Genomic DNA, 19,132 nt, shown 5'->3' with positions numbered 1-19,132 from the left:
AGACTAGAGTAAAATTGACTTAAATTTAATTAAAAAACAAATAAATGGTTTTATTGTATTACACGTTATGTTCCCTAATTCCTGCAATAACTGGGCTGCTTATTATTGCCGGACTAACAAAAAGTAATCTCTAGTTCAATCCTAGGCCTCCCTTAATAACTCTTGTCTAATTAGTCCGAGAAGCGATGTATTCCTCTATTAAATACTTATTGTTGAATAAATAGTGTAATATTAATTAATGTAAACCCTTTTAGAAAACCACATTTCTAGCATAATTAGATGCATATAGCCCACCCCACATCCCTTTCCAGTCTTCATTAAAACCCCATATTTAATTATCATTACTACACTAATGAAATTAACTTCCATTTAATTAGAAATACAAATAAATAATTTTATTGTATTAGACATTATGTTCCCTAATTCCTACAAAAAAGTGACTTGCTTATCATTGCCTGATTAACAAAAATTGGATTAGATTAGATAAGATTCATATAGCTCACCCCTCACCCCCTTTCCATCTTCATTAAAAATCCCTATTTGCTTTTCATTACCAGACTAATAAAATTAACTTCAATTTAATTAAAAAACACAAATAAACGCTTTTATTGTATTACATTTTATGTTCCTTAATTCTTTCATGAACTGGCATGCTTGTTTTCATTGTCAGACTAACAAAAAAAGTGAGACGCACAAAAAATCGCATTCTTTTAGGATCAACTGCACATTATATAGCATCCCCATCTTTATTAAAACCCCCTGTTTGCTTATCATTACCTAAATGATCAAATAAAGTTCATTTTAATCGGAAATAGACGTGAATAGTTTCATTGTGGTGTTAAATGTGTTGCCCAACACGTGCAAAAGCTCGCATTTTTCTGGAACCCTCCCTATCATATCAATACCATCCCCTTATGATAATTATTATTTACATTGCATTTGGACGCATATAAGTCGCGTCTCGGGTCTTTGACGTCTTCATTACCGTCGACTATTTGCTTATCATTGAAGAAGTGACTTCCAATCGAATCCAAGCCCTCCTTCGCCAACCCGGGGGGTTGTGTGGCCTCACAACTTCTGTAATCTACTACTTAATACCTACTTTTCGAATGTATACTGCAATAATTTGATAACAAGCGTACTAACGACGATGATTCATGACTTAATGAGTTCGGTATGCTGACGCCTTGTTACGTTCCCACTGTCCGGCGGCGTCGTTGGCAAGTTTTCGACGGGGACGGCGGAGACGAAGACTCCGACCCCGACCGACCAACACCCATCAGTCGTCACCACTTGGGGCACCGGCGCACAAACTGGCTTCGCTTCTCTTCGTAATCCTTCCGATCGAAAAGAACAAAACGTTTCAGTTAACGCAAGCCGGTAGAGGCCTCAAAACTAACAGTTCGAAGGAGGCAGAAGCTGAGAGTTGTTAAGGCGTTAGCTTGGTCGGCAGCTGTAATTTTTGCACGTCAATTACATTCCTCCCTTATCTTTTTATAACACCCCAACGTCTACAGAACACCATATCGAGGTGAGTTATTTTTTTATTTAGAGCCGAATCGATACAATCGCTAAAAAAAAAACGAATTTAACAAGGGGTGATGATGTCTAGATAATTGATAGACTATTGTAAAGGGTGCGGTTTGGATTTAATTTTTTTTTAAAGCTATTGGACGCTACACGCCCAATTTTTTAAAAATTACTGCAGGATTGAGGCAGAAAAATTAATAAAGGATTGTAAGCGGTCAAAGTTTAAAAAAATTATCAATAATTATCATTAATTTTACTAATTATTAAACAGTCAAGATTAAGTATATTATTTTCAACTATTTTTTTTACTTTTTCGTAAATTGTAATTAAGAATTTTCATTGTATTTTTTATAAATTATACAGTTTGAACCGGTGGATAATCAAGGTATTATGCGCAGCAGGTGTAATTAATTAATTAATGCTGATGATATAAGTACTACAACTAATTGGAGTTCTTGCATTATCATTATTTTTTATGCATAAGATTCATTTATTTAAACGGATATTAAGTTTGTTGACCGGTGTAGAGGAAGTTTTACACGTACTATTGTCTAGGTATGAAGTTTTCAAGAAATCGTGATTTTCATAGCAACAATTATTCTACGTCCAAATACAAAAGACAGTCGTGACTTTCTTTTATTTATTTGTTTTTTGTTTATTTAAATTCATTCGTACGTGTCCCAAACCCTAATCAATATTAAAAAACAAATATGCATTTGTTTTTTGTTTGAATCATTTTTTACTTAAAAAAACAATTTTCAGAAAATAAGTTTTTCTAGATTAACTACATAGGTACTTGTCTAATTTTCCGATAATTGCAGTTATTGTTTGTTTTCGATAAAATATTCTGTACTTAAAAATTTTGATGATTATAGAGGACAACGACTTGAAATTATACCAATGAACTTGGAATATTGTTTTACTACTAATTGCTAGCATCTTCATTTATTTCAGCAATTTTAATTTTTTGTTTTAATCGACCGCGTTGCATTTTTTTAAAAGTTGATTAAAAACTTGCCACTCATTTTTTTAAACGATTTTCATTTTGTTTACTACGTTTTTAAAATGTCCGTCAAAAAAATCATTATTTTGGAGTGATTTTCGCTTTTTATTTCTAGTATTAAAAACACTAGATAAAATTTCATTGCTTATTGTACTGCCTATAGAACAGTGGTTTTTTGTACTGTTTATTGTAGGTGGACCTTCGCAATTTATCGTAGGATTTTCATTATTCCATACTAAACTGAATTACCATATACCTATTTGATCTGTGCACTTTACTCGGTTTGCACCTTATATTTACATTGCAACTTTTCTTTTGATGTCATTTGTTTGAGAATTAATTTCCTTATCAAGAAAATTAGTCACAGGTGTGAGCTAATAATTGACGGATTTTTATTCAATCGATTAAATTTCCGTTTGTTACCTATTCAATGATTCAATCCAACTTAACGAAAAAGATCGATTTTTTGCCAATAGTAATTACAAAGAGACCCGTAAGGGATGGGGGAAAACTTTGCTGCATACTTGTCAAAAGCTTTCTCTTCTTTGTGCAAACGAATAAATAAAATCGAACGAATTCGAGAATAATAAGGGTGACCATTGCAACCCTTGTTACAATTGCCAGTCGGCTGGAGTTCGCAGAATACAAGAAACTTCACCCCAATTCAATTCTATCCACATTTTACACAAACTGATGAAGTATACACCTCTAATAATAGTAATTTAAAGGGTGACTAATATTGCAGTTCGTAAATTTGTATTTCGCATTATTCTTTTATTTATTTCGCATTTTCCTTTTGTTATTTATTTTGCGTTATTCTTTTGCTATTTATTTCGCATTTTTCTTTTGTTATTTATTTTGCGTTATTCTTTTGCTATTTATTTCTCTTTATTCTTTTGTTATTTATTTCGCGTTATTCTGTTGTTATTTAGAAATGCATTTCTATTTAACTCGATATTTTTTTTAATGATTCACCTGCATGTAGATAACACGATCAAAATCGACAAATTTTATCTGTTATACACTAATAAATTATTAATTTGCTTACGTAACGTAACAGATACATAATTGCATTTTTATTTTCAGCAAAATTCAACTATCGCGAACTGTTTATATGTACATTTATTTCACTGTTTTTCTGCCAAAAGATAAATTTTTACGTCCACAATTGTTAATTAGATGTTATTCGTTTAAAGTTTTTAATGGCTATATTTTCATTATTTATTGTTCTTATCGTCTTACGATTAATGTTGTTAAAATAAACTTAATTGACTTCAGTAGCCATTAATTATTATATTAATAGGTACTTAAAATCCTTTTCTTAATTCTTAAAAAAAAATTCATTCAAAAAGGGAATTTTTGTTCGTAGGAACTATAATGGTAACGCATTGTTCTAAGTAAATTGTTAATGTTGTTAAAATGGGTCGTCTTTTGGAGGTAATCTTATCTCGTGCACACACACAAAATATAATATGTTATATACGTATGTACTTTGTATTTGTTCGTATGGTTTCTCATATTACGAATAAAATAGAGAATGAACAGGTTACTTCCGCCTAGAAGTCATTAAAAATCCCCTAGAATGGAATGTGAAACCGGTCACAAAAAGCCAAGTAATTAAATCCTTTAGCTACAACCAGGTCTTTTGTATTAGCTTCCCCTTTTAAACTTTTCTCGTTGACTTTTCGAACGTAGGTACCTAAGTACCTACTCGGATCATGTAGCCCGAATCAATAGCTTAATCATAGGGGAAAAACAGGGAACACAAAACTCATTTGATGCAACGACTGCGTAATATAGACAAGAGAAAATCGAAAAAACAAAGAAAAATTGTCAATATTTACTGCAAAACAATAGACACATTTCTCTTTTCGTTTGTTTTTATTCCGTTTGCCCCATTTGTTTCAATAGTTGTTTGATATTGTTCCATTTGTTTCAATTTTCTTTTATTCGTTCTTTCTCGTACTCGACTGTTTTTTTTTTGTAATGGGTACAAGACAGCGTGCAAACAATGCAGAAAATTCAATTAGCGTGTCCAAGAATTTGTTGTCGCATGTGCTAATTATATACCCAAGTTTGAGTACATAAAGAATAGGTACATGTGGCCATTGCAAGTTCACTGCTTCTACAAATGAGTACGAAAAAAAATATAAGAAAACTTGTCTTTTGTCGATGCGTTTATTTTATGCAAGAATTTTCGGCTACGTGAACACTTGACAATAATAAAACAGCCGATATTGAATTGAAAAGGCAGAAGCGCGGCCATTGTTTCTTTTATTCGCGTGTTTCGAATTTTAAAAAGCCATCTTCACATGTTTAATTAATCTACTTGTAATACAACCGTATGGCATTTATTCAAGTCGAATTAGACTCGAGTAATTACTTGTAATTAACCAGTTGATAACCATTAAAAAAATTAATATAAAATGCACTTGTGGTACCAAAAAAGCTTTTTTTATTCCTTAGGGGTTTTATAAATTAGAAACTAAAGTTATTAAGACTTTTGTTTTTTATTTCCCAAAAATTATGAGATTAAGCTCGTACCTATTGGCCATAAAAAACTTGAATATTTCACTTCGTACTTTCTCGTCATAAAGTGAAATGCAGTGGTCAGGAAAGAAAACAGCCTTGGCATTGTATAATTATTTATGGTTTTTCAAAAAATTTCTCCTTTTTTCCACCTAGCGATAAATTAAAATGATTTTTGTTGATGGCATATCGACGCGTTTGTTGCAATTCCTCGTAGTTGTACAACTTTTTAATTTAAAAAACAAACGACGCTGTTATGAAAACCAAAGACAAAGTGTAACTACTGCGTTGTTTTGTAAATATTCAAATGTTTTCGCTATTCTTTTCTTTTTTCTTCTTTCGAATGTTATTTCTTGTTGTTAAACAAATAAATCGTTATGTAAAACAGATAAAATGGGCTCGGATGAATAAAAATAACGCTTACAGCACTTATTTGGAATTTATCATGTATCACCCAAATACATCTTTATCAAAGTAGAATGTTTTTCTTGTCCCACAAATAACGGAAGTTGTAGTCTAGATTAAATTATCCAAAAGAAATATTTGTTCATTTCTTCTACATTTATCACATTTGTGTCTATTTACGATTATGTGTTTGTATTTATATTAGTCAGAAAGTCTTTGATTCTCAAATGCGTCAATTTTTACGATTACAAATTAAAACTAGGTGATGGCTAACTGGGGACAATAACTGAAGTAAATGTTGAGTTCTAATATTACCATTTATTGTTATAATATTACGTTATTTAATTTTGAATTGCAAAATTTCGATTGTTCGTCATTTGTTCCGAATTTTGATTAATTTCGACCTCGAAAACCTCACGATCTGGGGCCATATGTTGTTCAGAAAAAACATATGGCGTCCCCGTAACGTTTGTATGTTGGCCCCAAGCACCAAGACAGTATTCAGGCCATGTTAGAATTACACTGAAGTATGTTAGCCTGGTTACACCTTATATGGAAGAAGATAAACAAGTAAATACTGATTTATATATGTATACATATAAGTACACCCAATGGGTAACACAATGTACGTCTACGTCTGATATAATGGACAATTTGAAAACTTAAGTTCGAAATGGCGCTCAAACATGACTCATTCTTCATTAAAATGCACGAGATGGTTTAGAAACTGGCTGGGAAACCCAGTCCTACTAACAACTAGGGTCAATATCTCATATCAGTCTTCGGTCTACAAATTGCAAAAATAAAGGGATGGTATTTTTAGGTCCTACATTAGCATTTTTTTTGGAGTGTATTTTCAGCTATTTCTGTACTAATTTCGCTGTTTTATGAGTAAAAAGTGCACGCTTTATTTTGAAGCAGTGTTGTTTTGTTTTAACACGAAAAACAGACAACAAATAGATTCACACGCTCTTGTTTTGAAACATGCTTGAACGCATAACAAAAAAGAATCGCAATAAAAGAAGAACAAGAAAGTGACAATTAAAAAAAATACGACTTGGAACCCTTGGCCTATAAAAGCTGCATATCGAGAAAGTGTATCTTTAACAAACGAGTTTTCAGACAAATTCTTACTGAGCGTTTCTCTTAAAAGATATTCCTACAAAATTCTTTAGATATTAAAACAAAATACTTCAAATTTTTAGTGGAAATAACTTGTTTTTGGTTTTAAGGATTAAAGAGGTTGACATTTTTCTTATTAAAATCCGGTGATGCTTAAATTGTTGGGTAGGTACCAAATGTAGGTACCTTAAGTCAATAGCATATCAATGTATGTAACTTCCTAACAGCAACCATTGAACGGGCCAAAAGAAACAGAGATAAAATTCCATAAACCGGTTCAAATTCAAGAGGTCACCTACACGATGGTACATTGAATAATATCCACCCAACAAGGCAGCCCACACCGTTGTCAAAAATTTATTTGAGAAGTGATTCCCATCGGATTCGAATAAACTCCAAATTCTTTCAATATCGAAAGGTTTTGTACCTAATAACTAATCATTTGTTTTTGCTTCAGATGTCTTCCTGTCCAGCTCCACCTCCCGCTCTTAAGGACCTTCCAAAAGTCGCAGGTGACCTTAAGAGCGAATTGGAGGGATTCAAGACTGATAGCTTAAAAAATGCTCCAACACAGGAGAAAATAATCCTTCCATCTGCAGAGGGTGAGTTTTTCATTTAAAGAAAAAACCAAACTAATCACGAATTTAAAAATAATTTAAAACATGATGGCTTATTCTTGTTTTCGTTTGGAAACAAAGTAATGACAAAAACAATTGAAGAACTTTTTTGTTTTCTTTTGAAAACAAAATAACGACTAGAACAACTGAAAGCTTTTGTGTTTTGTTTTCTTTTGAAAACAAAATATTGTATGTTCTCTTTTCTTGTCTTGTACGAAATATTGGTTTAACGATTGCTTATAAATTATATCTCGCCTATTTTTATTTTCGTAATATTGTCTTACTTTGGTGCATACTATTGTATAATCTGTAGATTTAGCCCAAGAACGCACCCATAATGCCCTTATAGCGGGGGTGGAAAATTTCAACTTCTCCGTACTCAAACGTACCGATACCAAAGAGAAAATAGTGTTACCAAATGCCCAAGGTAAAAAAATAGTATCAGGAAGGGTGACAGATAACACTTTAACAAAAAAAAAAAACGATAAATAAATAAAGTGCGCTACTCCAAACATTTGTCTAGCTTCTTAACTATTTATAACAACTAATAAAATTAGTGTAAATACTACTAAAGTTGGTTTGCTAATGCCTTACGAAGCTAAATTAATAACAGCTTTTACTCTTTTTTTTAAGTAAAACAAAAGTTTAATTCTTTAGTTTTTTATACTAAACAATTACAGTNATAAAAGTGGGTGCTATTGGTAATTCCTGGGTTCAATCAAATGTCATTCCATAAAGGAGCCCTAATTAAATATACTAAAGGTTAGTTAAAATATTACCGCACCATCAATGAATACATCAAAATTAAAAATTAACAAAGAAAAAGCTTTCAAATCTTCAATTTTCTATAAAAGATGAATTCAAACTAGAACAGGTAGTTGGGGGTTGGTGTTTTGAAGAAAATTCAAATAAAAATAAATCGTTTTCAGTGAGTCGTCCAATTTTTACACTTGCTCGCAAGTTTATTCTGTTCTATGCTTTAATTAATAGGCCAGGAAGACGTTATTTCCGCCGAGGCCCCGCCGTGTCCGTCCCCGTAATAAGAAAGCCGCCGCCGTCGATAAAAGTGTGAAAGGAAAGCCGCCCATCGCTGTGGCAAACCTGCGTTCCTGTTTGAGCGGCCTGTCCCAGGACTCCGGAGTGGGATCGAGCCAAGAGCTGCCGAAACTCAATCTGGAGGAGATCGTGGTCCCAAAACACCTAAGCAATCGATTAGCTACCACCAACGATCGAAAAAGGACCGTGAGTGATGGATCCGATAGCTTGTTTTCTGACACCGACCAGGAAATCAACTGCCGGAAGCGGGCCAACAAAAGAAGCTTAAACGACGATACTCTCATGGAACCCAATAAGAAAGCTAAAGTCGATACCAACAACCCAGAAGACGTCAAAAACGACAAACGAAACGTCCCATCCGTTTTTGTGGTCAATAACGAGTGTGTCCCTTCGTGTAGTGGCTTGGGGACCATGGAAAGGGTCGAAAAGGGCACTACAACTGTGGTGCATAGCGCACGTGTCGAACAGGTCCATAATGGGAGGGAAGAACCCATGGTTGGGGTTAAAGATAATAGTAGCTGTGTTAGCGTGGAGAAGGGGGGGCAATTTAACGGGACGGTACCGATAAGGGGCGAAAAGCCTGCTGTCCTTTCGGAACCTAGAGAATTGTGCATTGTGTGTAACTCACAGCCGAAAAATAGTATTTTCTTGCACGGTAAAACGGGTCACATGTGTTGTTGCTATAGATGCGCAGTAAGGACGTGGCACGCGTGTAAAAGCTGCCCCATTTGCAAAATGAAGGTGCAGAATGTTGTGAAGGTGTTCGTTTGCAGTTAGGTTTCGTTATCTTTTAGTGAATATGTAATAAAATAGGAAGAAGTACAGAGAAGATTAATATATTCAAGTCTTGTACATACATACGTAGATGTTAGTGTCTATCTAGAACTGAACTACTACAGCATTTATTTATTTTTTGTTTGAGTTTCAGTTTGTCATGTAATAGTAGAATGAAAGGCAGCGGAATTTAAGGGACCGTAGGGGAGGGGGGGCTTTAGTTTTCTTTATTTTACGGTTAATCATGCTTGGGTTTGGGAACTTCGTTTTCTACATTTAATTATGCAGAAAATTGTAAGTGATTGCAAGGAGAGTGCACGGGAATTTGCATATTTTTATTGCTTAGTAATAAAAAGAAACAAAGATGCAAGTTTAATTAACTCCGAGTTAAAATTTCCTTTATGTGACGTTCAGTTGTTGTGCAATCGTTTTTCGAGTACTTTTTATTAAATGTATACTATGCGTAGATTGAAATAATTCAGAAATGATATTTTTATTTTTAGAGCGATTTAAATTTTTCGGTTTTACAATTGTTTTGTTTGAGGGGGGCGCGAAAGGACGAGTGTGTTGTTGTGCTGAAGCCAAATTTCCTTAAAATTGGTACAAAATTTTCCTTTTGTAATTACTTTTCTCTACTGTTGTTAATAAATAGTATTCTCTTCATTTGGCAATTTTTTGTATTATTTAATTTTATGAAGAANAGCGGTCGCCAAATAAACGCTGACGTAAAATTTTATTATTTTACCAAGAAACAAAGAATTCAGTTTATTTTTCGTTATTTAGAGGGTTTGAGGTTATGTTTTCGTTTTTCGATCTCACTTTTTTGATCTCATATCAATTACTGTTCGTTTTTTCAGTTTTACTGTACAAAACTGTTCGTGCAATGAGTCTAACGTTATTATTAAAGGCAGTTGAATATTAGTTACAAAGGGGTGTCCCTCGACGACCTTTTTAGTCGTGGTACATCCCCCCACACGTATCCGTTAAGTGTTTAAAATCCAAAGGATCTCATTATAGTTTATTAATGTGTTAAATATAATTGTATCGTATGTTGCTTTAAGTCAATGTATGTACAAATCGTGATATTACTTTAAAAAAGAATGAAATAATGTATTTAGATATTGTGGTCTCTGTGCCTTGACGTCGATTTTAAGACTAACAAAAAAAGTTCCTTTATAACGTAAAGACTGCTTTAGTTAATAATAATAACTAATGTAAAAATTGTGTTCCTTTTTTATAAGTTGATAAACGTTATTTTTGCAAATCTGGTTTATTTTGTTTTCATCATTGGTTCTACATAAAAAAAAATCATTAAGTAATTAATGGCGAATTAATAATTATAATAATAATGTTGGTAAGAATATTACGAAAAAATGCAAAAGTGGAAAACAAGCTACAAATAATAACTTTCTAATCGTCTTCGTCTTGGGGCCCTTGTCTCGCTTTAGGTCCTCCGGCCCTCTTGGCCATAATTATTTGGTCGACTCTCAAGATTGTGGCAGCTGCTCCCGCGGCATATTTCAAGCCCCACATCTTGCCCACGTAAAGATCTAGAATACCCCTTTCTAGTGCATCACAAACTGAAGATTGAGACTCTATATCGACCCCATAATTCTTCTTTCCCTCCTTTAGAAAAATCAAAACGTACAACCGAACACCTAACGTAATTGAAGCAAAAACTTACCCTGTGAGCCTCCAGGAGTTTGTCAGCGACAACTGACGAATGCAGTCCGCTATTGTCGGCAAGGATCTTCGAGAAGCTCTCCAGCGCGTGGGCAAACTTCCTGACAGCGTACTGCTCCAAACCTGAGAATGTGTCGGCGTATTTGGCGAGCTGAACTGCAAGTTCCATTTCTGTAGCCCCTGCACCTGGTACGAAACGTCCGTCTCTTGCGATGCCTTTGAAAGTGTTGACGCCATCGTCTACGGCCCTTTCGATATCGTCCATGTAGTTGTCTGTGGCCCCTCGTATGACTACAGTGGAGATGCGAGAGTCCTTATGTTCCAATTTAAATACGACCAGGGGTGTGTCTCCCATCTCTTCTACGGCTACGACGTCGCAAAAACCGAGCTCTTCCGCAGTTGGGGGTGACAACTTCGGCAGAACGGTACCATTTACCTAAACAGGACATAATCCAATTAATTATTTAATACACAGTATAAAAGTGTGGCGTGAAAGGCTCTTGAGCACTTACGGCTTTGCTTAATCTTCTCAAATCGAATTTAGAGTTCAATCGAACAGCCATCATTCCATACTTGTTGACATAATGAAGGGCCATGTCTCCAAACTTGCCTCCAGACACAATAACTTTTGCCCCAGTGTCGGCAATGTCTTTGATTTGCTTCTCAAGCAGATTTTCTTCCCCACGACTGAAGTTGACCAGTTCAGCTGCTGTTTTAATAAGAACTGTACCCTTTGTCTCAGTTTGCATGACGTCAACTGGGCAGCTGTAGATTGCCACTTTGGCATCTTTTACTTGGGTGACGTCGCCCTCAACCTGACGCTTGAAAACCATTCCTTGAACGACTTCTGAATTCCTTAGAGTTGATCCTAATATTTTACAAACCCTGACATTGTCAACATTGAAGGTGGTCTGTTCTGGTAGGATTGAAACACATGCTTTGGTTACCAAATCAGCAAGGATCTGTTCATTTCCATATTGCTTTGACTGAATTGCTGTTAAAATGCCTTTCTTTACCTCTTCAACATTACGATAATCTTTAATTTCGTAACATACAAGTTTGGGTAGGATCTCAAGACATTTGTCCAGGGCCTTTTCATATCCTTCTGCAACTTCAGTAGGAGTTATTCCCAATCTGAGAAGCTCTTCAGCACTTTCCAACAGGGCTCCAGCAAGTATAATTACAAAGTTTGTACCGTCCCCTACCTCTGAATCTTGCATTTCACTGGCTAAAATCATCAGTTTAGCTGCAGGATGTTCAATATCCAGCTCTCTTATAATAGTGGCAGCATCACTGGTAACAAACTGCTTCTCAATGTGATTGATAACCATCTTATTCATGCCATTGGGGCCATAGGCTGTCCTCACAGACTGTGCAAATTCCTTACAGGCATTGATATTTCGATAAACAGCTTCTTCTAATCCAGAAAAGTACTAAAATAATGCATGTACATCAAAATAACGCCCACAACTAACATCTTTCTTTAAAGCCACATGCTTCATAAAACAATAATATAAACAGTAATACATACCCTAGCTCCTTCCTTTAACATTGAGGCAAAGCCCGGCGCTTTAGGAACGTGAAGAGCCATTTTTTTAAATTAAATATTCAGGACTTTTATTGTTTTTGTTAAAAAATGACCGAGCACTCGTCAAACTTGCTTGATATTGACAAACTTAACCTCAAACGTCAAAAGGAAGGGGGCACGTGAAATTTAATATTTTTTATTAATCATGAAATAAGAACTACCATCCTCACATTTAAAACGTTAATAGGGCATTTATTAACATCAATTTACAAAATAATAACAGTAATTGCATCTTTCCTGCTATTTTTTATAATAGTTGTTTATTTAGACAGTTCCACTTATCAGGTGCATTTGTGCTTGTACCTTTGTGTGATAAAAAAGTGAGTTGGTTCAGGGGTTATAGGTTGAAAAATTTGTTAGGTAATCAAAGAAACTTCTTTTATAATCATTCGAATTCTTCTAATCGTTTGTGTTTCCTTTATTCTTATTAGAATAGTAAAAATCTGTTGAGAATGCCAGCTGCAGTTCCTATACCTAGAGAGTCCCCCTCAATTGAGCCTCGGGGTATAAATGCCGTCCTTTTGGGTCCTCCTGGTTCTGGAAAAGGGACTCAAGCTCCCCTCATCACCCAGAAGTATTGCATTTGCCATTTAGCGACTGGGGACATGCTGAGAAATGAGGTTGCCTCTGGTTCAAAATTGGGGGCTGATATTAAGAAAGTCATGGATGATGGCAAACTGGTCAGTGACGACCTTGTGGTGGACTTAATTGATACTAACTTGGACAAACCTGAGTGTAGAAATGGCTTTTTACTTGATGGTTTTCCTCGGACAATAAAGCAAGCAGAAAAGTTGGATCAGCTCTTGGATAAGAGGAAAACAAGTTTGGATGCTGTTATTGAGTTTGGAATCGACGATAACTTACTAGTACGACGTATAACAGGCAGACTGATTCATCCAGGTATTTTTTTCATTTTGTTAATTAAAAGCTATCTCAGTATATAAGTAAATAATGTAATGAGATATATTTTTTACTAAACAAGTAGCTATTAGAAACCCTAAGAGCTCTTAATGTGTAGGAAGTGGTCGGTCTTATCACGAGGAATTTCATCCTCCCAAAAAGCAGATGAAGGATGACATAACAGGGGAACCCCTAATACGTAGGTCAGATGACAACATTGAAGCATTAAAGAAACGGTTGAGAGCATATCATGAGCAGACAAAACCCCTTGTTAGTTATTATCAAACGCGCGGCGTCCATCACCTTGTTGATGCTGCAAAGGCTAGCAGCGATGTCTTTCGTAATATCGACAAAATTTTTTTAGAGGCGCAAAAAAAAAGAATGGCATTGTAACAAAACCAGTTTCCTCAAATAATATATTTTTAGAGACGTTTACAGAAGGCAAAACGGCCAATTTTTCCAATTCCACATTACAACTATGCAAACTTTAGCGGTTTTACTTTGTCAAAAGTTTCCAGAAGCAAAACACTACATTATTCACGCACAAATAACGTTTAAAAGTAAATGCACAAGTAATTTGTTAATTTTTAAGTCATTCCAAAACAAAAAAAATAATTTACACTTGTAGAAAAAGTAAGAAATAGTAACTGTACAGTCATGAAATAGTGTAAATATCAAATATTGAATTTTAATGTTTTAGGTGTAAGAAAAAAAAAGAAATAGTAACAAATGGGGGCAATGTTGGAAAATAAACAAAAAACTTATAGCTATCCTGTTTTTTTTTTGAANTGTTAAAAATAAATTGCTCGCCTTCCAAAAATGTTTTCCTGAATATTTTTAAAACTAATTTTCTAAAATTGCTCAGAACAATATTATTGTACTTTTATGCAAAATTCTACCTCGTAAAAATTTGAATTGGCAAAAGAAATTGGTGCCGATCGAATTTCCTTTGTTTTTTTATTGCGTCCAATAATCTGAATTTCACTAACGATATTTGATATTTGCTTTAATATTAAACTTGTTTGGTTTGTAAAGTAATGAACACCGCTCGCCAACTGTCTTCATAATAAAAATAGAAAAGCAGTTAGCATACAAATTAGAATGTAGGTACTTGTTTTACAGGTAGGTAATCAATTGTCGTCGCAGACTTTTTAATCAACATAAAAAAACTGAAGTTCAAATTTAACCGACGTTCCCCTGTTTTTTTAAGCCAGACGAGTAGGTATTTTGTTCAACGATTGTGTTTTGTTGAACTTTGCTGAATTATTATTACCTATTCATTTAAGATTTCCACAAAAAAAAGAGCACACCATCATTTATCCGTTCATTTTGTTTCAAGTGACTCATAAACTTTTGTCAAGAAGCACTTGGTTGTTGACCATTAGATAAATTCCAAACTTCTGAGTCATTATACAGTTTAAATTGGATCCTATATGTCTCCGAATTGTTCTTTTGTTCGAAACCGTTATATTTCGCTTCTAGAATACAGCGAAAAGAAATAGCAGACAAACAAAGAGCGCACGAAATGGCGGTCAACCGCCATAATCGTCCTGACTGCTTTTCGACTCGTGCCCAGTGTTAAAACAGTGTTCTAGCTTTACATTAATTTACTAGTTTCGCCTTTTTTGCTAGAGTTATACATTAATTAATTTCGGTAATTAATTCAGTGGTTGTTTGCAGATGTGGCCGCTGAAAAGAAAGAAAAGGCCCTTATTGCGGGCATCGAAAAATTCGATCATAACAAATTGAAACACACGGAAACCCAGGAGAAAAATCCATTGCCTGATAAAGAAGGTAAGTCGAAAGAAACTTCTTTTGTTTTCGTGAATGCAAAAAATAAACAAATGCATCTCTGCTTTAAATGTTTGTGTAGATACGTGTGCGTTTGTCTTTAATGTCGCACCGTGCATGGTTTTTATTAAGCTTAGGCTGCTTAAGCCCTCAAGAAATATTATACACTTATGTTTGCACTTATTTGTCATCTTTTATTGTATTAAACTGAATGTAGAAAAAGTTATGAAACGATTGTTTCTGCAATCGTCGCAATTCAAGTTCTAAAATTAGATAATGACGAGATTCCCCATTTGGACGAAACTTTATTGGCCAAATTAGTAACAATTGTGCTTAATAAAACTGTCAGTCATTTATTTTATAAATGGCACTGATTCTGGCCTCGCTTTAAATGCATGTTTTTTTACACTGTAGCCGTCCAACAGGAAAAAAATCATCAGAATTTAATAACCGGAGTTGAACATTTCGACAAATCGTCAATGAGACACGCCACAACCACCGAAAAAATTGTCCTTCCAAATTCAGAAGGTAGGTAACGGTTTGTTTGGTCACCCAGGTCCCTAATTTCTCCTTAAAAATATAGTACGTGTTATAATAGTTGAAATTAAAACTTTTGAAAGTGATATAATACCAATTCATTTGTTCTCATTATGGTCAAACAAACTGTTGTCATCGCTTGTTTAATGTGTTGTTTTCAATTAGTTGTGCAGCAAGAAAAGACTCATCAAAGGTTGCTAGATGGAGTTGAACATTTTGATAAAACTACCATGAAACACACGACTACAACCGAAAAAGTCGTGCTTCCAGGTTCAGAAGGTAAAGTGTTGCATTTGCATATAGTTTGTTACTTATTCGCATGTAGAAATGCACTTTTTTTGCCTTTGCCATTGCTTGAAGAAGTACACGTCTAACTTAACGTATTCTATCATAAAAAAAAAGAAACAATTTGTTTCTTGATATCAACTGTTTCTAACTTTCAGTTATTCAACTGGAAAAAGGCCAAAAACAATTGCTCTCTGGAATTGAAAATTTCGACTCCACTAAGTTAAAACACGCCGAAACTTTAGAAAAGAACTCGTTACCCACGAAGGAAACAATTGACAAGGAAAAGAGCGCATAAAATGGCGACCGACCGCCACTATCATCCTACTTGTATTATTAATTTGATACTTTTATACGAATTTTGATAAATGTATTTATAAAAGTTTACAAAAAAGCAAGCAACGCGCGATTTATATGAATTTATTTTTTATCTGCATTTATTATAAGAACTACAAATACTGCAAAGGTATGCTCACGCGTTATTTGTACTTATTTTATGTATAGTGAATGCAAATCATTGTGTAATATCTTAAGTTGCATAACTATGGTGCTTTTCAGTAAAAAGATATAAATAATTAAATTTTGTTTCATTATTACTTGTTAATTTGTTAAGATCGTCCTGTATGTTCATATTTAAACACGAAAACGACAGTAAGTACATTAAACTTGAATAATTTTGCTGCTACACGTAAAATTTTTCATAAGTTGATAATAAAAATTATAATTGGATTGTAAAAAAAATAATGGCTCGTTCAAATAAAAGTAAATGAGAAATGAGGACCGCTGATCATAGAACCACTGTTTGAGAACGTCCGAAATAAACAACGCATGCTCAAACATCAACACACGAATAAAAAAAACTTTTCAAACGTTATGTTAAGATCCACGTGCGTTTTGATTTAAATGTAAATAGAAAGGTAAGAAAATCGTCTTTTACTTTCTTTTGTTATTTAATAAGTGGTACTTCAACTGTAGTTATTGTTTATTTCATTTGTTTAATCTCTAAGGTACCTGTAACTTTGCAAACTCTGTATGAAAAATGAAGCAAGTTAACATTTATTTGTCATTTGATTAAAGAAACAAACGCTAAAGATAGTAATTCGTTTGTTTATCTATTAAACTTGTCTTGCTGAAACATTAAATGGTAATATGGTCATTTCAACAAACTTTTCAGCCCCTGTTTCGATTACCTGAACCGTACCAAAAAGATGTCCTTTAAATTTGGAAAGAAAGGGAAAAATCCAGGCGCTGTGGATAATTGGCTCGATACTTTAGGCTACTATAGAAAAAACATAGCTTATGATGAAACATGCTTATTTCGAGCAGTGTCTGAACAAGTAAAAATACACCCATTAACATTTATCCGGTACACCTCTGATAACAACACAATTAATTTCAGTTGTATTTCTCGCAAATGTATCACGAAAGAATACGGAAAGAGTGTATAGAATATGCCAAAGACAATTTCGACAAATTTGCTGACTTAGTTAAGAATGAAATGGAATGGTACGACCACCTCCAAAAACTCAAGATACACATGGTTGTTTGTGATAACATTGAGATCCAAATTATTAGCAAGCTTTACAAGTATGCAAATACACAATTTACGTTTAACAGTCGTTTCATTTTGCATTATTTTAGACGTGAAGTGCTAGTCTTTGATGGTATACGTTTGAGAGTTCAGGACGTTACTAACAATAGATATTCAGGGACGTTGTTGCTTTGTAAAACTAACGAAGACCATTACGACGTTGTCTATAAGAGAGAATACATTATGACAGCTGGTTTCTGTCAGTGTACGTACTCGATACTCATGGCATATCTTTGTAATAAAAAAAAATTACTTTTACAGCTATAGTATACAGTATTTTGTACGAGAACGTATTCAAAATCGAAAACGTTTCTGCCATAGTCAATTCGATGCTTTACGATAAAAACGCATTTGCACTTGCGTTAAACAACTCAGAATATTCAAGTGAAGATGGCAAACAGACCAAATTACAAGGCAGGTGCCATTCGGACAATGAGGGACCGAATGAACTTAAAAGAGATCGTGATATCGATGAAAATGACGAGGAGAAGGGTGGCAGGGGCCCATTAGACCTGCTCTTGGCCCCATTCCCATTCAAAGTGGCAAAGGCATTGGATCCCACTATTTACAGAAACATAGAATACGATACGTGGATCGAAGTGCGTAGAGGTGCGTTTGTTTCTCATAAAAATAAAACACTTAAACAATTAATCATTTGTTTAAGACAATTGAAACGAATGAATAAAGGTTATTGTTTTTTTTTTATAATCGTTGTTGTAGAAACAAAGTTAAAACAAAATACGATATTGTTTTGTTTGGATTGTTAAAACAACTTGTATTATTTTGTGCAGAGTTACGTTTAGGCGAATGGTACAATGGAGATAACAAGTTGATACTAGGGACTCGTTGCATACTTCGTCTGAACGGCCAGGACTTGTCGTGCTACATCCAGGAGCACATAAAAAACGAAGACAAATGCGTGGTATACGTGACGAGCTTGGCCGAATTTCGTACGGTTTTATACACAGATTTGAGGGCAGAAGACGACGCGAAACCGTGGCCTTTGCCCTATCGTTTCTCGAGAAATCTCATCACGTACCCTACCCCCTTGCAGTTGCCCAGCAAGGAGTACAGGAACGCGAAAAAGCGCAAGGAAAAGAAACGCAACAAGTCTTTGAGCGAGAGCAGCACGCAGTCGGGCGTAGCCGTCAGTAACACGTCCGAAAACGTCGGAGAAGTCAATGTGAGCGCTTACGAAGGGTGTCCTTTGGTATGAACACCCTTCCTAAGTATTCTTTACGTGCTTGTGAATTGTTTCTTTTTCTTTTTTTCTAGCAAATGAAAGACGAGAAAGAAACTCTCGTTGTCGACGCTAGTCCTCCTAGTCAAATGGAACATACGCCGGTGCAACAGGAACCTGAAGTGCAATGGATGAACGAATGGGGGCCCATCGCTTACGCCTCCGATCCTACCATGTGGCCGCAGTCACCCAACAATCCCCAAAGTCCCCATCCTTACAGTTATAAACCTGTCGTTCCCGTTTTCACGTATCCAGGTAATAAAATCGAAGAAAAATCGTACCGTCGTGTAACTAATGCGTTGTACGTTTCTTTCAGAACCTCCCCAGAACATCCAGTATTATTACAATTACCCGGTGGAGAGCTACAGCCCTTGGCCGACTCCGGAAGTGATGCCCTCCGACATCAATTACATTCCCTGCGAGAATCCCGAAGAGGTGCAAACAATACCAGACAGCTACTCCTCCTGTATGTTCATATTTA

The 19,132-nt window shown here is 34.9% G+C and overlaps 5 protein-coding genes across 10 annotated transcripts in view; 4 read left to right on the top strand and 1 right to left on the bottom strand.

The window, feature by feature from the left end:
- The window catches only part of LOC108738540, a 14,731-nt gene extending 5,024 nt beyond the window's left edge, over positions 1-9,707 (top strand). Inside the window, exon 6 of the mRNA XM_018472001.2 lies at positions 8,197-9,707. Coding sequence (XP_018327503.1) covers positions 8,197-9,039 — 843 coding nt within the window. The 3' untranslated portion in view covers positions 9,040-9,707. The remainder of the gene's footprint in view (positions 1-8,196) is intronic.
- Positions 1,242-19,132, top strand: part of LOC108738541 (thymosin beta) — a 26,257-nt gene continuing 8,366 nt past the window's right edge. Inside the window, exons 1-7 of one of the 6 annotated variants that reach the window (XM_018472002.2) lie at positions 1,244-1,531; positions 7,047-7,191; positions 7,520-7,633; positions 14,888-15,001; positions 15,413-15,526; positions 15,701-15,814; positions 15,979-16,396. In XM_018472002.2, coding sequence (XP_018327504.1) covers positions 7,047-7,191; positions 7,520-7,633; positions 14,888-15,001; positions 15,413-15,526; positions 15,701-15,814; positions 15,979-16,118 — 741 coding nt within the window. In that variant the 5' untranslated portion in view covers positions 1,244-1,531 and the 3' untranslated portion in view covers positions 16,119-16,396. Of the gene's footprint in view, positions 1,532-7,046; positions 7,192-7,519; positions 7,634-14,887; positions 15,002-15,412; positions 15,527-15,700; positions 15,815-15,978; positions 16,397-19,132 lie in introns of those variants that run through there. The other 5 variants (XM_018472004.2, XM_018472003.2, XM_018472005.2 and 2 more) reach the window with 5 other exon arrangements.
- On the bottom strand, positions 10,275-12,380 carry LOC108738518 (T-complex protein 1 subunit theta). The gene is made up of 4 exons (XM_018471976.2): positions 12,251-12,380; positions 11,232-12,152; positions 10,721-11,155; positions 10,275-10,662 (listed from the first exon to the last, which is right to left on the bottom strand). The coding sequence occupies exons 1-4, from the start codon at positions 12,308-12,310 to the stop codon at positions 10,447-10,449; spliced, it is 1,632 nt and encodes a 543-aa protein (XP_018327478.2). The 5' UTR covers positions 12,311-12,380; the 3' UTR covers positions 10,275-10,446.
- On the top strand, positions 12,562-13,923 carry LOC108738543 (adenylate kinase). The gene is made up of 3 exons (XM_018472006.2): positions 12,562-12,667; positions 12,739-13,207; positions 13,326-13,923. Exons 2-3 carry the CDS (start codon positions 12,760-12,762, stop codon positions 13,598-13,600), a joined length of 723 nt encoding a protein of 240 aa, XP_018327508.1. The 5' UTR covers positions 12,562-12,667; positions 12,739-12,759; the 3' UTR covers positions 13,601-13,923.
- Positions 16,518-19,132, top strand: part of LOC112905567 (protein ovarian tumor locus-like) — a 6,367-nt gene continuing 3,752 nt past the window's right edge. The window contains exons 1-8 of the mRNA XM_025978210.1: positions 16,518-16,737; positions 16,995-17,157; positions 17,220-17,407; positions 17,462-17,616; positions 17,673-18,020; positions 18,203-18,621; positions 18,687-18,906; positions 18,968-19,117. Of these exons, the coding sequence (XP_025833995.1) occupies positions 17,029-17,157; positions 17,220-17,407; positions 17,462-17,616; positions 17,673-18,020; positions 18,203-18,621; positions 18,687-18,906; positions 18,968-19,117 (1,609 nt within the window). The 5' untranslated portion in view covers positions 16,518-16,737; positions 16,995-17,028. The remainder of the gene's footprint in view (positions 16,738-16,994; positions 17,158-17,219; positions 17,408-17,461; positions 17,617-17,672; positions 18,021-18,202; positions 18,622-18,686; positions 18,907-18,967; positions 19,118-19,132) is intronic.

The sequence above is a fragment of the Agrilus planipennis genome, unplaced genomic scaffold, assembly GCF_000699045.2.
Source record: "Agrilus planipennis isolate EAB-ADULT unplaced genomic scaffold, Apla_2.0 scaffold154, whole genome shotgun sequence".
In the NCBI taxonomy this organism is placed as follows: Eukaryota; Metazoa; Arthropoda; class Insecta; order Coleoptera; family Buprestidae; genus Agrilus; species Agrilus planipennis.
This window is presented reverse-complemented; position numbering and strand designations above follow the sequence as displayed.